We start from the raw sequence: 15650 nt of genomic DNA on the forward strand, positions 1-15650 counted from the left end.
CCTGCGTACGGGAGGCCAGGGCGGGTGCAGTCGGGGATGGAGGGGCACCACCAGAGGTGCGTGGCTGGCAGCATGCCCAGCCCCTGTGATGCCCAGGCCCAATCCTGTTCATAGATCCACCCAAAGACCTGGAGCGAAGCCCAGCAGCCCCGTCTCCCCAGCAGCGGCCAGCCGGCCACGCCCTGCACTGACCGTACGAGTGCCCCCCCATCCAGATGGAGGGGCTGCGCGTCCGGGGCAGCCAGTGCGTGTGGGCCGGGTGCGCGTGGGCTGCGGGGTCCCCTCCCAACTGGCCGGCCTGGAGGGAGGAGCCGCCTGCGATCATGAGGTGGGGGGTGAGGTCGCCCGGGCAGCCGCTGGATGGGTGGATCCTGGCAAAGTCCACGAGGTCCTTGTTCTCCCTGCAAAGCGAAGGGGAGACGCAGAACAGGGTAAGACGGTGCCCATTGCTCCCCACAGCTGCCCCCATCGCTGGAAACAGAGACACGGTGCCTGCTGACAACACGGGCACCTGGCTGCCCCCAGGCATGGTTCCAGGCATACGCCACGGCAGTCACTTGTCCAGCCGGCTCTGGGCTCCCTCTGCCTCATCCAGCCAGCCCGAGGCACCTGCCCAGGGCCAGCTGCCAGGTGAGTCCCACGCTGGGCCCTGAGCCAGGGGCATGCGCTGGGCTCCATGCACATCCCAGGGGCAAAGTGCTTCCCAGGGAGCATCCGCCCCACCCACCTCTACAGGTGGGAAATGGGGGGGCCGACAGACGCCCACCCAAGGCCACACCATGGCAGAGCTGGGAGCAGAACCCAGGTGTCCTGGTGCCCTGCACCCCTGGCCTGCACTGCCCGGCCCTGGAGCTGCACGATCTGGGAGTGACAGGGTTTGCGTCCAGCTCCGAGATTACTTCCTCCTGTTGTTCCTTGCAGCTGCGACTGGGCCCAATCCTGGGAGCCCCAGCAAGAGCTGCCAGCGCTCTGCACCATTCAGAATTGGGCCCAAGGTTTGTAGAATGACGCTAGAGACTTCGGTGCAGCCTGGCCCTCCTCTGGCACCCACCCATCCCGTTACTGGCCCCGCTCCAGCCAGGACCCGGAGGCCTTGGGGGCCACCCACGGCCCGTTTAAGACCCAGGGCAGAGAAATACCGGGGACGTGGGATCCGGGCAGCCCCGGAGGGGGTGGGGGAGGCCAGCCAGCCTGACTCTCCTGCCGGCGTGTGCCAGGGTGCGCTGGCTCCTTACTGGAGAAGAAGCTCTCGGCCCGTGATCCCCAGCCGCTCCTCGCACAAGCGGCTCCGCTCCTCCTCCGCCTCCAGGTCGATGACGTGCATGGGTCGTGCTGAGCCGGCTACAGGATGAGAGAGAAACGTGAGGGACAGGATCCCGCACCCCCCACTCAGGGGTGAAGGCCGGGCATCCGCCTCTCACTCAGGGCTCCTACATTCATCCCGTGGGTCTCAGCCTGCCCCTGACTGTGCCCATCTCACCCCCCAGCTGGGGCTGACGTGTGCTCTCCACAGGGCTGGGAAACAGAGTGGGGCTGAAGGATGGGACCGAGGGGCACCGGGAGGGCTGTGGGGGGCAGAGCTGGGCTAGCAGGGGCTATGGGTCGGGACCGAGGGGCACCGGGAGGGCTGTGGGGGGCAGGGCTGGGCTAGCAGGTGCTATGGGTCAGGACCGAGGGGCACCGGGAGGGCTGTGGGGGGCAGGGTTGGGCTAGCAGGGGCTATGGGTCGGGACCGAGGGGCACCGGGAGGGCTGTGGGGGGCAGGGCTGGGCTAGCAGGGGCTATGGGTCGGGACCGAGGGGCACCGGGAGGGCTGTGGGGGGCAGGGCTGGGCTAGCAGGGGCTATGGGTCGGGACCGAGGGGCACCGGCAGGGCTGTGGGGGGCAGGGTTGGGCTAGCAGGGGCACTGACTGGCAGAGCTGTGATGGGGAGGGCTCACGATGGAATAGCGGGGAGAGGGGTCATTTCAGCTGAGGGTCACACTGGGCTTCAGGGGATGGAAGCATACAAAGAGGGGCTGACGGGTGGGGCCCAGGGGACGGTGCAGCATGCGGAGGGCAGCAGGCGTGAGTGTGGGGTTCCCTGTGGCCGGCTGTGCCCCTCTCCAGCGGGGCTCCGGGCAGAGGCACTGGGGCCGTGAACTCTGGGCAATGCCGGCTGGCCATAAGAACCGGACGCTTGTGGTTTCTGGGAAGCGCCCTCCCCCCACCAGCCCTGCAGACACCACCCCCATTGCTGCTCCTCCCGGGCCTTGGGCTGCCCACCCCAGAGACAGCCTCCCGCCCGGGGTGGCGCGTGGCCAGCCTGGCCCCGTTACCTTTCAGGCCCATGGTCACCCTGTTCTGCCGGCTGGAGTTGGTGCCGTACGAGGGCTCCGGCCGGCTCAGCGTGTCCTTCTGTCGCGCCACCGCCACAGCGATGCCCACGGGCGGCTGCCGCACCTCGCCCTCCCCGTGGGCCAGCTCATGGTCTCTGCTGCGGGCGCAGTCCGGCCGCTCCAGCTCCTGCTGCCCTTTCCCGGCCTGGAATTTCCCGTCCTGCTGAGCGCAGCTGCCCTTGATGGTGCCCAGCCCCACGAAGGGGGCCTTCTGGCCCACGGTAAGTGCTTGGTTGCTGTATTTCAGCAGGTTCTTCATGGCCGACACCTCGTCGGGGGGGCTCTGTGTGTCCTGGCTCAGCACCGAGCCCTGAGTCATTAGCGCAGCCTGCTGCAAACTGGTGCTGAAGGGGTCGAGATAGGAGCTCTTCCTCTCCTCGCCCATGGACATGGGCGCGCCTTGCCCCTGCACGCCCCAGGGGGGCAGAGGGGCTCCATTGTAGCCCATCGCCTTCCTCCTGGCCTCGGAGCCGCTCCCCGCCAGCTCCAGCTCCGGGGGGACGTGCTGCTGGTGCCGTATCCGCGCCACCTTCTGCACGCTCTGGCCCTGGCACTCCTTGGAGCTCTTGTCTAAAGTGCAGCAGGACTGGCTGAGTTTGACACACAGGGCGTCCTGGTGGCTGGCGCGGGAGCAGTCCTGAGACGGCGCCATCTCGAAGTAGCTGCCTTTCTCCAGGCCGCCCTTGGGCGCCTGGGGCAGGCTGGGGAAGGGGGTCTCGGAGCCGGCGCTGTTCAGATACTCCAGGCCTTTCAGCCGGACGTTGGAGCTCTGCGCCCACTCCAGCCTCCGGTCCGCCTTGCCCTCCGCCTTGAGATGGTGGAAGGAGTTCCCGTAGGCGCCCGTGTGCTCCGAGCTCATCTCGTGCCTTTCCTTGGCCTCGGCGCGCTCCAGGCTGCAGGCCTCGGCCGCCACCTGGAAAGACCTGCTCTTGTCGGTCAAGTGTCCCACCGACGGCACGAACGTGGCCCCGCTGAGCTTCAGCTCCCGCCCGGCTTTGTCCTGCAAGGGGCACAGCCCGTCGGGGCTGGAGTGGAGCTGCAGGCAGGGGAAGGTGGCGGCCGAGGTGCTGAGCGGGGGCGGGATGGCGGGCAGGCTGGACGGGACGGTGTAGGAGACCGAGTGGTGCAGCATCTGGCGCCGCTCCAGGCACTCGCTGTAGGGCTGGGGCGACTCGTGGGGAGCCAGCTCCCGCTCCGACCTCAGCATGTCCTTGGGGCAGCGGCTCTGGGCCATGCCGGCGTGGCGGGGCAGGGCGCCGCCCGTGCAGCTAGGCAGCACGGCCTTGTGGGCGTCGCCATTGAGCATTTTGGAGTTCAGCAGGCAGGAGTTGAGGTGCTTGGCCCGGTTCTCGCACGAGCTCCTCTGGTGGACCCCCTCCTTACAGTGCCCCTCGGGCGTCATGGGCAGCGCCAGCTTGTGCCGCTCCTTCACGTCCTCCTCCCCCAGCCTCTCCTTGGCCTCCCCCTTGCCCGCCTTCTCCTTGGCCAGGAGGTAGCGGTCGTATTCCTTGTGGCTCTTCTGCCCGTGGCTGGCCTCGCGGTCACGGCTGCAGGACCCGATGGGGTGGCCGGGGGCTGCTCGGGCAATGGTGGGGAAGTTGTGGTTGGCTGACAGCAGGGTGGGCTGGGCCGGCAGGTTCCGCAGGTAGAAGTTATCTGGGGGGCAAACGCAGCCGGTGAGCGCGGGGCCTTCTGCAGCGATGGGCGCCCGCCTCCCTGCGGGGCCTGGGACACGGCCCCAGCTTGGCTGGACGCTGGCTCCCTCCGCAGAGCTCGCCCACCACCAGGCCCTGCTGACCCTGCTCTGCGCAGCAGCCCACAGGAGGCACCCGACATCTCAGCGCCATGACAGTCACCTCAGCAATGCTAGAGCCCACCCCGGCAGCACCTCTCATCCCAGCCCCCCATCCTCACCCTCATCCCAGCCGCCAGCCCCACAATCCTCCCCTCATCCCAGCCGCCCCATCCTCCCTGCCCCAGTCCCCCTCATCCCAGCCCCCCATCCTCCCCCTCATCCCAGCCCCCAGCCCCACAATCCTCCCCTCATCCCAGCCGCCCCATCCTCCCCGCCCCAGTCCCCCTCATCCCAGCCTCCAGCCCCCCAATCCTCCCCTCATCCCAGGCCCACAATCCTGCCTGCCCCAGCACCCTTCATCCCAGCCCCCCACAGCCCCACAATCCTCCCCTCATCCCAGCCCCCCAGCCCCCAATCCTCCCTGCCCCAGCACCCCTCTTTCCAGGCCCACAATCCACTCCTCATCCCAGCTCCCTTCATCCCAGCCCCCGTCCCTCAGTCCTCCCTGCCCCAACACCCCCAACCTTCCCAACCCAGAACCGCCACTTCCATTAATCCTCCCCCCACAACAACTCCACAAATCATGTCCCCCCCCAGACCCTCCCACCCCCCGCCAGAAGTTCCCCACTTTTTGGTCCAAGTGGCTGTAAAAAATCAGCCTGTTGCCCAAATCCCTCCCAGCGCAGGGTTATGGGCCAGGCCGGGGCATCGCGAACCGACCCACGGCCCGCACTGCCCAGGCCAGCTCCCTGCTGTGGGCCTGTGTGCTGCTCCCTCCTGCCACGGCCAGGGGGCTCGGCCCTTCCTTTGCCACGCAGCGGGGCAGGACTCTCCAGACAGGGACCGGGGGCGTCTCCCCATCAGCTGGGGTAACCAGCCCCACTCCACTGGCGCCAAATCCCCAGCAGGAGGCTCTCGCGGGGCACAGGCTTGTGCCAAGAAGTCCAGGTGGCTTCCTGCCTCTTCCCTCCTGGGCGTGGCTGGTCCCCTCCCAGGGCGCCCCAGCAGCCCCTCCCCGCCCATTGCCTTGGGGCCCAGGAGCCCGGGCGCTGGGGTGCAGACTCCCGGCCCTGCCCCAGCCCCTCCTGGTACCTGCTTTCTGGCTTTCGTAGAACCGATGCTGGCCGTAGAGGACGTTGCTGTTTCCATGGTGATCCAAATGGCTCATGGGCAGGAAGGTGGAGGCCAGACTCCCCGAGAACCTGGGGTACCCCGGAGCTGGAGAGAGAGAGGGAGCGAGTGTGCAGAGACGCGCAGGCAGATCACGGGAAGCCCTCGGTAAATGGTACCACCCCCCACACACACACACACACTGGTGCATTCTTCTGTCGTAAGGCTTCGCCCGGCTGCCCATCCCCCTAGCCTCTGGGCACCTCCCCAGACAGGCCACAGGAACACCAAAGCCTGCATGGACAAGCCAGGCTCCTGGCCCTTCCCCTTTGGCGGGCTGCTGCTGTCGGGACTCTGAACGGGGGTCCCAGAGCCAGCAGTCAGACAGCCCCTCCCCACCCCGCTACGGCCGGTGGGAGATCGCCCTGGGGCCTTCGCGCGCCGGTGACATGATGCCTTCCCCGCCATTCGCACCTGGGCCTGTCCTCCCCCGTCCCCCCCGCATCCGATCCCCTCTTGGCACGTCTGCCCAGCGCCCCCGTCAGCCCTCACCAGACGGGGAGCGAGCCGGCCGGGCACGTGAGTGCTCAGCTCACTGGCTTCTGTGCGCTTGCCCCTGCAAGCTGGACGGGGATTGCGCTGCGCCTCCCCCGTGCTCTCCCAGGCTGGGGCACCTGGTATTTCTCCATGCACCAGGACCTGTGCCCACACAAACCCCTGGCACCACTCAAGCCCTGCCGTAGCCCTCAGCACCACCCAGCCCTGTGGCTGGCGCTGGCACGAGCGCTGTCTGATCCGCCAAAGCAACTGGGCAGTTCTCGCTTGTCTCTGGGCACACAGCAGTGCTCACCGCTAGGCCACGAGCACCCCTCTCCCCCGCATGGTGACAGCCCCATTGCCCAGGGAGGAACGGGGGATCTCGCCTGTTACACCCCCGAGAGCAGCGGCTGGCTAGCCCGGCCCGCACCCAAACCTGGGCAGCGCAACGCCCAGAAAGCAGCGAAGTCGGGAAACGGCAAAGGAAGGGTTGCCCAGCCTCCACATGGAGCTAACGAGGACGCTGCTTTTCTGCCGGCGCTGTTCCACCCTGAGGCCTGTCAGCCCCCGTCTGAACCCCGGCATCTCTTCCCTTTGGCCCCAGTCAGAGCAGAACGACCCTCGATAACATCCAGTACTGCGTGGTCAGCGGCACTCTTCTGCCCGCTCCAATGCCATCTTCATCCCGCGCTGCACCCGCGGTCCCCTGGGGCTGTGCCATGGGGCGGGGCGGGGCACGGCCCACCAGCAGCTGTCCCTCTTTCATCAGCTGCTGTTAAAAGTTTTACTGGCCCTCATTTCAGTCAACAGAAGTCTGTAAATTCCTCAGGCCCAGATGCCTGACCTCCTGCCGTCACCCCACGTCTCTCCCCACCCCACCCCCAGTCCCGCCAGGCTTCTGTGCTGTGTCCTCCCACGGGGGCCAGTGCAGGCCCCGAATCTCTGCATCTCCCAGGGATGCCCTGGTGCAATGGACGAGGGGGCACCAGCTCTGGTTGCCAATGATGCTGCCCTGCAGAGATGCTGGCCAGGTCTGCCCCCCACGCTGGCCAGGTCTGCCATCACGCTCTCCCAGGAGGGGGATGCAGCCTCCGTGGCCCCAGGTGTCTTCCCTGGCACCGCTCTGGAGTGGTGGGGACTCACCCAGCTCCTCGCCTCTTTGCATGCTCAGGGTCGCTGCCCCCGCCCCGCCATGGGGACACCAAGGCACAGGGAGATGATGTGACCTGCCCGAGGTCACGCAGTGTCTGCAACAGAGCTGGGACCAGAACCCAGGAGCCGACTCCCAGTCACACGCCTCGTCTGCAAGGTGCCGGGCCACTGTCGCCCTCTGCAGGAGGCAGGCAGGGGAGCGGGTGCGGGGCAGTTGGCTGAGGTGCAGGTGCAGTGGTGGGGGAGGGGGCCTGGAGGGGGGTCTCCAGGGGTCTGAGCTCCGGCTCACCAAGCTCTCTGGGGCAGGGCAGAGCGGCCTCAGCCAGGCACTCTCCGGTTACCCAGAATCCCTTGCCGCTGGCAGCAGCGCCTGTCTCGGGACACCTGTGCGCCCATCTCGGCCCACAGGCGAAGGGGGCACTGGGGCAGTCGAGGACCCAGGAGATCCAAACAGAGCTTCTGCCAGCTTGGCCCAGCCCAGCACTGGGCACTGCGGGGTCAAATCCAGCCCTCCCCCAGGGCAGGGCCGCCCCAGTCACACTTCCCAGCCCCAGCAAGTGGCCCAGGGCAGCCCCCCAGGCTGGGCTGTGGCTCAGAGAGGGGCAGTGGGAGTGAGTGGCACCTGCCCAGCCTCAGAAGTCTTGGCTCAGGCTGGGGGGGGGGGGAGCACACACACAACTGCGGGGGAGGGGAGGGGTTTCCCTGCAGCATGCGGCTCAGAACTCCCGACCTCATCTCTGGCACACGCTTCAAAGACGAACGAGGTTATGCACCGAAACCTGAGCGCGCAGCCCTGCCAGGGAGCTCACCCAGAGCTGTGTGCGCACAGCAGGCACGTGGGACCGGGGGGGGGGGGAGGAGGGGGGATGGGGGAACGCAGCAAGTGTGGCTACAACATGCCCAAATGCACACGCGTGAGCACACCCACAGCTATATACACGCACGAGCACATAGGCATATGCACAGTCGTGCAGCACACACCCAACCAGGCCATGCACACGAGGATGGACATGTGTACAGACACACAGTGACGTGAGCACAGCCATAACCCACACACATCAGCCTGGGCACGGGAACATACCCGCTCCTGGCGTGCGAGGGGAGCCTAGAGCCCAGACTGGGGGGCAGGCGTACACCGGCCCAGAGCCACGTCCGTGTGCACACTCGCAGCCTGGACACCCCTGGGGCATTGCTCACACCGGGCTGCTGGTGAGAAGCTGCTGCAGGCCCGGGGGGGCCCAACCTGTCCCTGCTGGGAGCCTTGGTCACCAGGCGGCCAGGCGAGCGGGGCTGAGCAGAGCCAGTGCCTGGCAAAGGGCCCAGAGACATAGACCCAAGCCCTGGGCACACAGGGGGCTCGGAGGCACAATGCACACTGGCCCCAAGCCCTCGGCTGGGACACTGAGCTGTGCAGGGTCGTCCCTCCCAGGGACAGCAAACCCAGGAAGCCTGCGGTCATTCAACCTCCAGCTGAGCCAGGGCGTCAGTGTCTGCACCCTGGCCAGATCCCAACGGGGCAATTCCATCCTGCTGCCCCAAGCTCACCCGCAGCTTCAGCGGGGTACGTTGGCGCCCTCACTCCTTGTCCTAGCTGCATTGCTGTGAGCGGTTAAACAGCTGCTGTGTGGCAGCCCAGAGGTGGCTGCATTTCAGTGGTAGGTGAGGCAACTTCCCTGTCCAGTCGTAAAGCGCTTCAGCAAATGTCCGACAGTGGCAGAAGGCCCTGGGTGATTCCCCTCCCCAGCGCCAGGTTATAGATGGCTCCTGACAGGCAGTTGCAATGGGAGTGGGGGGCAGATGATGCCAGGACTAGACCCCCAGGGTTCTCTGTGCAGAGGGCGCCCCGCTGGGGCAACACCCTAGAACGGCCCTCCCCCCTCCCGGCTCTGAACTCTGAGCCAGAGACCAGGCTGCTTTCCCTTTAAGAACTGACCCCCCCACACACACCATCTACATCACACATGACACATGCTTGACAGAGTTTCCCAGGCCCCCCACCCCGTCCCCCGAACACGCTGGGGTTGGGGGCAATGCAGACAGCCCCACACATAGCCTGCTGCGGGGCAGGGCAGCTGCTGCAACTCCGGTGGCCCCCCCACCCCCTTCCAGCCCTCCAGGGACCCAGAGCTGCTGATGGGGCTGGGCCCAGTGAATTTGCTGCACTCCCTCCCGGTGCGGCTGACCCCTCCAGTCCGAATGGGGCACCGGCCAACCAGCCAACAAGTGACATGAATTGCTGCGGTCTCAGCTTCCGGCTCACGGGACTGTGCGCCCGGGGCAAGGCGTCCTGAGCTCGAATTCGTGGGAGCAGGGAACCCCCAGGGCAATTCAGTGTCCCCACCCCAGGCCTTCCGCTCACCCCCAGCACATCTCCCTGCAGGGGGAACAAGGCCCACCCTTCACCCCAGACTCTGACCCGGACCCCACCTGTGTCTGTCCGGCCGTGGCCTGGACCCCTCCCCGCACCTTTTTAGAGGTTTCCTATGGGACTCACTCTTACCCTTGGGGTCACCAGCCCCACCTGCCTCCGCCAGGGGCGGGCTCTGGCACACACCCCGGCCAGCCCATCCTCTCCCCATTACAGCTGCTGGTGGCTCCCCGGCTTCCAGCCATGGGACACACCCACACCCCACCCCTCTGGTCCAGGGCTCAGGGCCTCCCAGGGAAGCCGGCGCAGTGGGGCCCAGCAGGTCTGTGTGGAGCTGGAAATTCCCACAAGCCGCGGCTGGGATGCTGCGCCCTGCCGAGATCCAGAGGCCCCATCCTGCCCCTCTGCGCAGCGAGGTCGAACCTGGGGCTGCAGAGAGAGACCGACCAATGCCAGCCCCATCGCACACCTCCGCCCCTCTACCCTGCCCCACCCCAATGGGCCCCACACGGAGACCCGCCAGACTTGGTGAACAAAACCGAGATGCCAGCTCATGGGCCCTGCGGTGAGATGCCAAGGCTTTACCCCCGGCGCCTGCAGCCCCATCTTCTCCCGCCCCCCTTCCCGCAGAGCCATGCCCCTTCCCACCCTGCTGCCCCCTTTCCACCCAGCCCCCACTGTGAGCCCCCCTCTCTGCTTCCCTCTAGCGCAACAGGGTGGAAGGCAGCCGGGTGCCCAGCGAGCCTGGCGCAGGCGCCCTCCCGGAAGGCTGAGTTCTGAACCCCACGCCGCGCCCGGCCCCTTTCAGCTTCATTAGCCGCCGGTGCTCGGCCAGGCTGCCCCTCTCGTGATCCTGCTCAGGCAGCCGTGCGCTCCCCCCCCCCACCGCCGACGCGCTGAGCAAGCCCCGGCATGCCGGAAGCCAGCTGGCACTAGTTCAAACTAGCAGCCGGGCTCAGTGCCAGGGCACCCTGCCAATACCACCTCGCTCCTCGCTCCTTAACTCTGCATCTCCCTCGCTTCCCGGCGCTGACCCAGCTCATTGGACAGGGATCAGGTGGGGACACCACAGACTCAGCACCAAACCCAGGTGGGGGGAGGGAGGGGAGAAAGGGCAGCAAAGGGCTGCGGGTTGGGAGTGAGGGGCACCGTCAGCACTGGGGTGGGGGCAGGGCTGGGATAGCAGGGGGCTGCACGTCGGGAGTGGGGGGCACCAGCAGAGTTTAGGGGGCAGGGCTGGGCTAGCAGGGGAGTGCACGTCGGGAGTGGGGGACACCAGCAGAGTTTAGGGGGCAGGGCTGGGCTAGCAGGGGGGTGCAGGTCGGGAGTGGGGGCACCAGCAGAGTTTAGGGGGCAGGGCTGGGCTAGCAGGGGGCTGCGGGTCAGGATTGAAGGGCAGCTCAGGGCTGGGCTAGCAGGGGGCTGCACGTCAGGAGTGTCGGGCACCAGCAGAGTTTAGGGGGCAGGGCTGGGCTAGCAGGGGGGTGCAGGTCGGGAGTGGGGGCACCAGCAGAGTTTAGGGGGCAGGGCTGGGCTAGCAGGGGGTGCGGGTCAGGATTGAGGGGCACCATCAGAGCTGGCGGGGCAGGGGGAGAGGCTGGAGAAAGGAGCCAGCCGTCCAGTGGGGTACAACAGGGGGCTGAGAGGAGTGGTTCTTCAGGGGAGGGGGTGGCAGGCTGCGGTTAGGGAGTGAGCCGGGATGGGACGTGAATTCTGGGGGTTGGCCCAGCCCAGAGTGGGCACCGGGGGCGCTGCTCCCCACCAGTGAGTGAACCAGTTCCCTGGGGCCAGTGGGGGGGGGGCAGGCAGGCTGCATCTCCCCAGCACAACCCCCATGACGCAGAGCAGCGTGGCTGGGGGGCTGAGCCAGGAGCCCCCCCAGTCTGCGGTAGCAGGATCCCCCTCCCCCCGGCCGTTAGTGGCACAGGAAGCCGGGGTGTCGCCGGTTTAACCACAGAGGCTCTGAGCTGATGAGCAGGCGATGGGGGGCAGGGACAGGCGCCAGCCCCCGAGTGGGCGATCGCACCCCAGCCCCGCTCCGGGAGCCTGGGGCAGTGACTCCGGCTGGGCTAGGTGAGGCGAAAGGCTGGGGTCACCCCTGCACCCCGGGCTGCTTCTGGAAGGGGGGGGCGCATTCACTCCTCCACCCACCCAAAGGCCCCTCTCCCTTCCCCTGGAGCCCCTGCTGCTTATCGCGGAGATCGGGCCCCGTGGCAGCCAGCGCCGCAGGCACCTGCAGCTCAGGGCCTGGCGTCGGTTATGCCGGCTGCTCCCAGCGCTGCTTCCTGGCACCTGGCCCCCCACCCCAGCCTGCTACAGACCCCCCTCCCGAGCTGCTCTGCGACCTAGTGAGCTGCTGGCCAAAGCTCCCGTTTGCCCAGGCCCAGCTCACACGGCCTGGGAAGCGCCAGGCCCTGCACAGCACAGAGAGGGGCTGCCCGGAGGGTGCCCGGCCCAGCGAGCTGGCAAAGCAGGTTCCACATCCCAATGGTCACAAGTGGCATGAGTCTGACTGGCCTCAAGCCCAGTCCCTGTTTGTGCACATCACACAAGCCATGGTGGGAGCTGGCACTGCCAGGTACTGTCGTTGGGGGGGGGGGGTCAAGGTATGGCCTGGCACAGCTGTACTGGACTCCCCTGCCCACGCCGGCCTAGCTCTCTCTTTTCAGTCCTGAGCAGTCAGGTCCCTGAGCGTCGTGCCCCTCCAAGCCCCGTCACGCCAACCCCCCAGCCAGAGACACACAGGCCCCAGGAGGGCGAGAGGGCTGCAGGGAACACCCCCCCCCCCGCCCCGCCCCGTCCCGCCTGCCTCATCGCCTCTCCAAACACTTGATTTGCAGGAACCGTCGCGTTACAGGGCAGCCAGGTGCCAGCGGCACAGAGCCCGCTGCTCACTCACGCTGCCAACTGCAATTACCTCTCCGCATGCCAGCCGTGCCGAGAGCCAGGCCTGCAAAGCCTTAACTCCTTCGGCGCCACCCCACCCTCCAGACGCACTCATCCCCTGGGATGGGAACCAGAGGGGGGGTTACCGAAAGCACCCGGCTGGGGCCAGTAAAGTCACCCTCGCCCTTCTCCTAAGGCACAGCTAACCCAACTGAGGGGCGGGGCCAAACAGCCAGCCGGGCAGAGACACATACCTGGCACATCTGGGGACGCACAGCCAGGGGGGCAGCCGGCACATCTGGGGACGTGCAGTCGGGGCGGGCAGCCGGCACATCTGGGGACGTGCAGCCAGTGGGGCAGCTGGCACATCTGGGGATGCACAGTCAGGGCGGGGGCAGCCGGCACATCTGGGGATGTGCAGCCGTAGGGGGCAGCCGGCACATCTGGGGACCCGCAGCCGGGGGAGCAGCCGGCACACAGATTTATAGATTCCAAGGCCAGACGGGACCGATGTGATCATCTCGTCTGACTTCCTGGATAACGCAGGCCAGACTCAGAGACTGGGCCCACACAATCCCTCGGGCAGAGATTTCAGCAAACATCCAGCCTTCATTGCAACATTGCCTGTGAGGGTGAATCCACCAGGCCCCTTGGGGAACCGTTCCTGTGCTTAGTTACTCTCACCGTTAAAAACGTCCACCTTATTCCCAGGCTGACTGGGTCCAGCTTCAGCGTCCAGCCGCTGGATGGTGTGAGACCTTCCCCTGCTAGACTGAAGAGCCCGTTATCCAAGCTCCCCAGGTCGGTACTTCCAGACTGGGATCCAGTCCCCCCCGAACCGTCTCTTTGTTACGCTAAATCGACCGAGCTCCTGGAGTCCGTCACTACAAGGCAGGTTTTCTAACCCTCTGATCATTCTCGTGGCTCTTCTCTGCCCCGTCTCCGATTCATCCGCATCCCTCTTGAATTGTGGCACCAGAACTGGACACAGGATCCCAGCAGGGGTCGGACCAGTGCCCAGTACACGGTGACATAACCTCTCTGCGCCTCCTCCAGATTCCCACTTGTGCAGCCCACGAGCTCATCAGCGCTTTTGGCCAGTGTCGCACCAGGAGCTCACGTCTGGCTGATTCCCCCCCCCCACCTCCCCAAATCTTTTACAGTCGCTGCTCCCCCGGGCAGAGCCCCCCAGCCTGGCAGCATGGCCAGTGCTCTGTTCCCGGATGTGTACAGTTACAAGTCTCCTTACTAAAACACCCATTGTTTGCTTGTGCCCAGGTTACTGTCTCAATGACCTGGCCTCTGCTTTACTTCCCACTCCCCCATGTTTGTGTCATCGGTAAATTCATCAGGGATTGAGTTTATGTTTTCTTCCAGGTCATTGATAAAGAGGTTAACTAGTGAAGGGCCAAGAACCGATCCCTGTGGGACCCACTGGTAACACGCCCACTCCATGGCGATTCCCCGCTTCCAGGTACATTTTGAGATCTACCAGTTAGCCAGTTTTTAATCCATTTCATGTGCGCCAGGGTAATTTTATCTCGTTCTAGTGTTTTAATCAAAATGTCGTGTGGTACCAAATCAAAGGCCTTAGAGACGTCTGAGTGTGTACATGTGGGGACACGTGGCCCTGGGTAGCAGGACGTGCCCGGCACATCCGGGGACACGGGCCCTGGGCAGCGGGAGGCACCCGGCGCATCGGGGGACACGTGGCCCTGGCCAGCGGGACGCGCCCGGCACATCCGGGGACACGGGCCTTGGGCAGCGGGAGGCACCCGGCGCATCGGGGGACACGTGGCCCTGGGCAGCGGGACGCGCCCGGCGCATTCGGGGACACGTGGTCCTGGGCAGCAGGACACACCCGGCGCATCCGGAGACACGTGGCCCTGGGCAGCGGGACGCGCCCGGCGCATTCGGGGACACGTGGTCCTGGGCAACGGGACGTGCCCGGCGCATTCGGGGACACGTGGCCCGGGGGCAGGCAGATAGCTCGCTGCCATTGGTTCACTGCCAGGATGAGCAATGAGTCAAGGCTGGGCGGCTATGGGGCTCCTTGTGTCCCCACTGTCTCCCCTGCCCCGCTCCCTCCCCGGTTCCCCCGCGGCGCTCCGGGCCCCGAGCCCTTACCTTCATGGGAGTGCGAGAACCAGATCTGGGAGGTGCCGGAGTGCGGGCCCCGGTAGGCCGGCTCCGAGGGGGACGAGGCGGGGCCCGTGGGGTGCGTGGGGGCGGCCGAGCCCAGGCTGCTGGCGAGGAAGCTGCCCATGAAGGACGAGGCGGGCGTGTTCCCCATCAATCCACTCCCTGCTGTGAACACAACAAAGGACCATCAGTTCCACCGGAGCCAGGGCCACCCGCATGGGCACCCACACAGCAGCACCCGGGCACCCACGTGCTCCGAGCCCTGTTCACGCTCCCACACGAAATGAGTGTCCACAGGGAGCAGCCCAGCGCCGGCACCTCCATGGGCTGGGCCCAGCGCCGAAGGCGGAGAGGCTGCGTAGGTGCAGGCTAGCGAGCGCGTCAGCCGGGGCGCGAGCATGCGTGGGCCATGGGGCAGCCCGTGCACACGAGCACAGCCCCGTCAAGGCCGCTCAGACCCTCCTGCATCCGGCTCTGGATTGGGAGCGGGCAGCGCCCCAGGGCAGAGCAGGTGTCCAGCCCCACTGGCCCCCAGCCCATGAGACACCAGGTGCCGTTGGGGTGGGGCAGGGAGCAGGCGCAGCGCCCCTCCAAGCCCACCGCACCCACCCTACAGCAGGCAGTTGTCGCCTGTAGCACACACAGCCCCCATGCCTCAGGGCCTGGCCGGGGTCTGGCAGCCCCAACGCCTCAGCAGAGACCACTCGCCCCATGCCAGGTGCTCACCCCGACCGGCCTGCAGGCACCCGGCTGGGCAGGAGAGCGGCTGTGCTGGGAAGCGGCTGGGGAGGTGCGGGCTGGGGGGAGGAGGCGAGCATGGGAGACCGGCCTGTGAGATCATGTTGGAAACATCGCAGCCGGTAGCCAAGGGCCGGGCGGGCTGGCCCCGGTCCTCTCCCTGCCCCAGCACATGTGTTCGCAGCCGGGGGCGCGGCCGAGGAGCGGGTCATTCCCTGATGGGAAGCTGAGCGGGGCCGGCGGAGCCTGGCTGGACGCCCACACGGGGAGGAAGTGAGCTCTGCTCTCTAAGCCGGCCCACGCTCCCGAGCTAATCCCCAGGATGCCTCGGGGATGAGTGTCGGGATGTGGTTACACTCGCCCCGGCCTTCCTGCTCGCAGAGCCAGGGGCTGGGGCTGGGCACTGCAGAGCAGGCGGGCCGAGGCCGCGCCCAGCAGCTGGGCCGGGGGCGGGCGCCCGGACCGCTGCTCAGTGCGTATCTCCGGGGGAGCCCAGCAGCCAGCGGGGCCGGGACGCCAGGGCCCGGCGCCAAGGAGGAGAAGG

General features: G+C 66.9%; 1 protein-coding gene across 1 annotated transcript in view; it reads right to left on the reverse strand.

Annotated features, from left to right (window-relative positions):
• The window catches only part of BAHCC1 (BAH domain and coiled-coil containing 1), an 89087-nt gene that overhangs the window by 24457 nt on the left and 48980 nt on the right, over positions 1-15650 (reverse strand). Inside the window, 5 exon segments of the mRNA XM_065563754.1 lie at positions 193-401; positions 1236-1341; positions 2319-4034; positions 5266-5391; positions 14354-14533. Coding sequence (XP_065419826.1) covers positions 193-401; positions 1236-1341; positions 2319-4034; positions 5266-5391; positions 14354-14533 — 2337 coding nt within the window.

This window comes from Chrysemys picta, chromosome 12 (assembly GCF_011386835.1).
Source record: "Chrysemys picta bellii isolate R12L10 chromosome 12, ASM1138683v2, whole genome shotgun sequence".
In the NCBI taxonomy this organism is placed as follows: domain Eukaryota; kingdom Metazoa; phylum Chordata; order Testudines; family Emydidae; genus Chrysemys; species Chrysemys picta.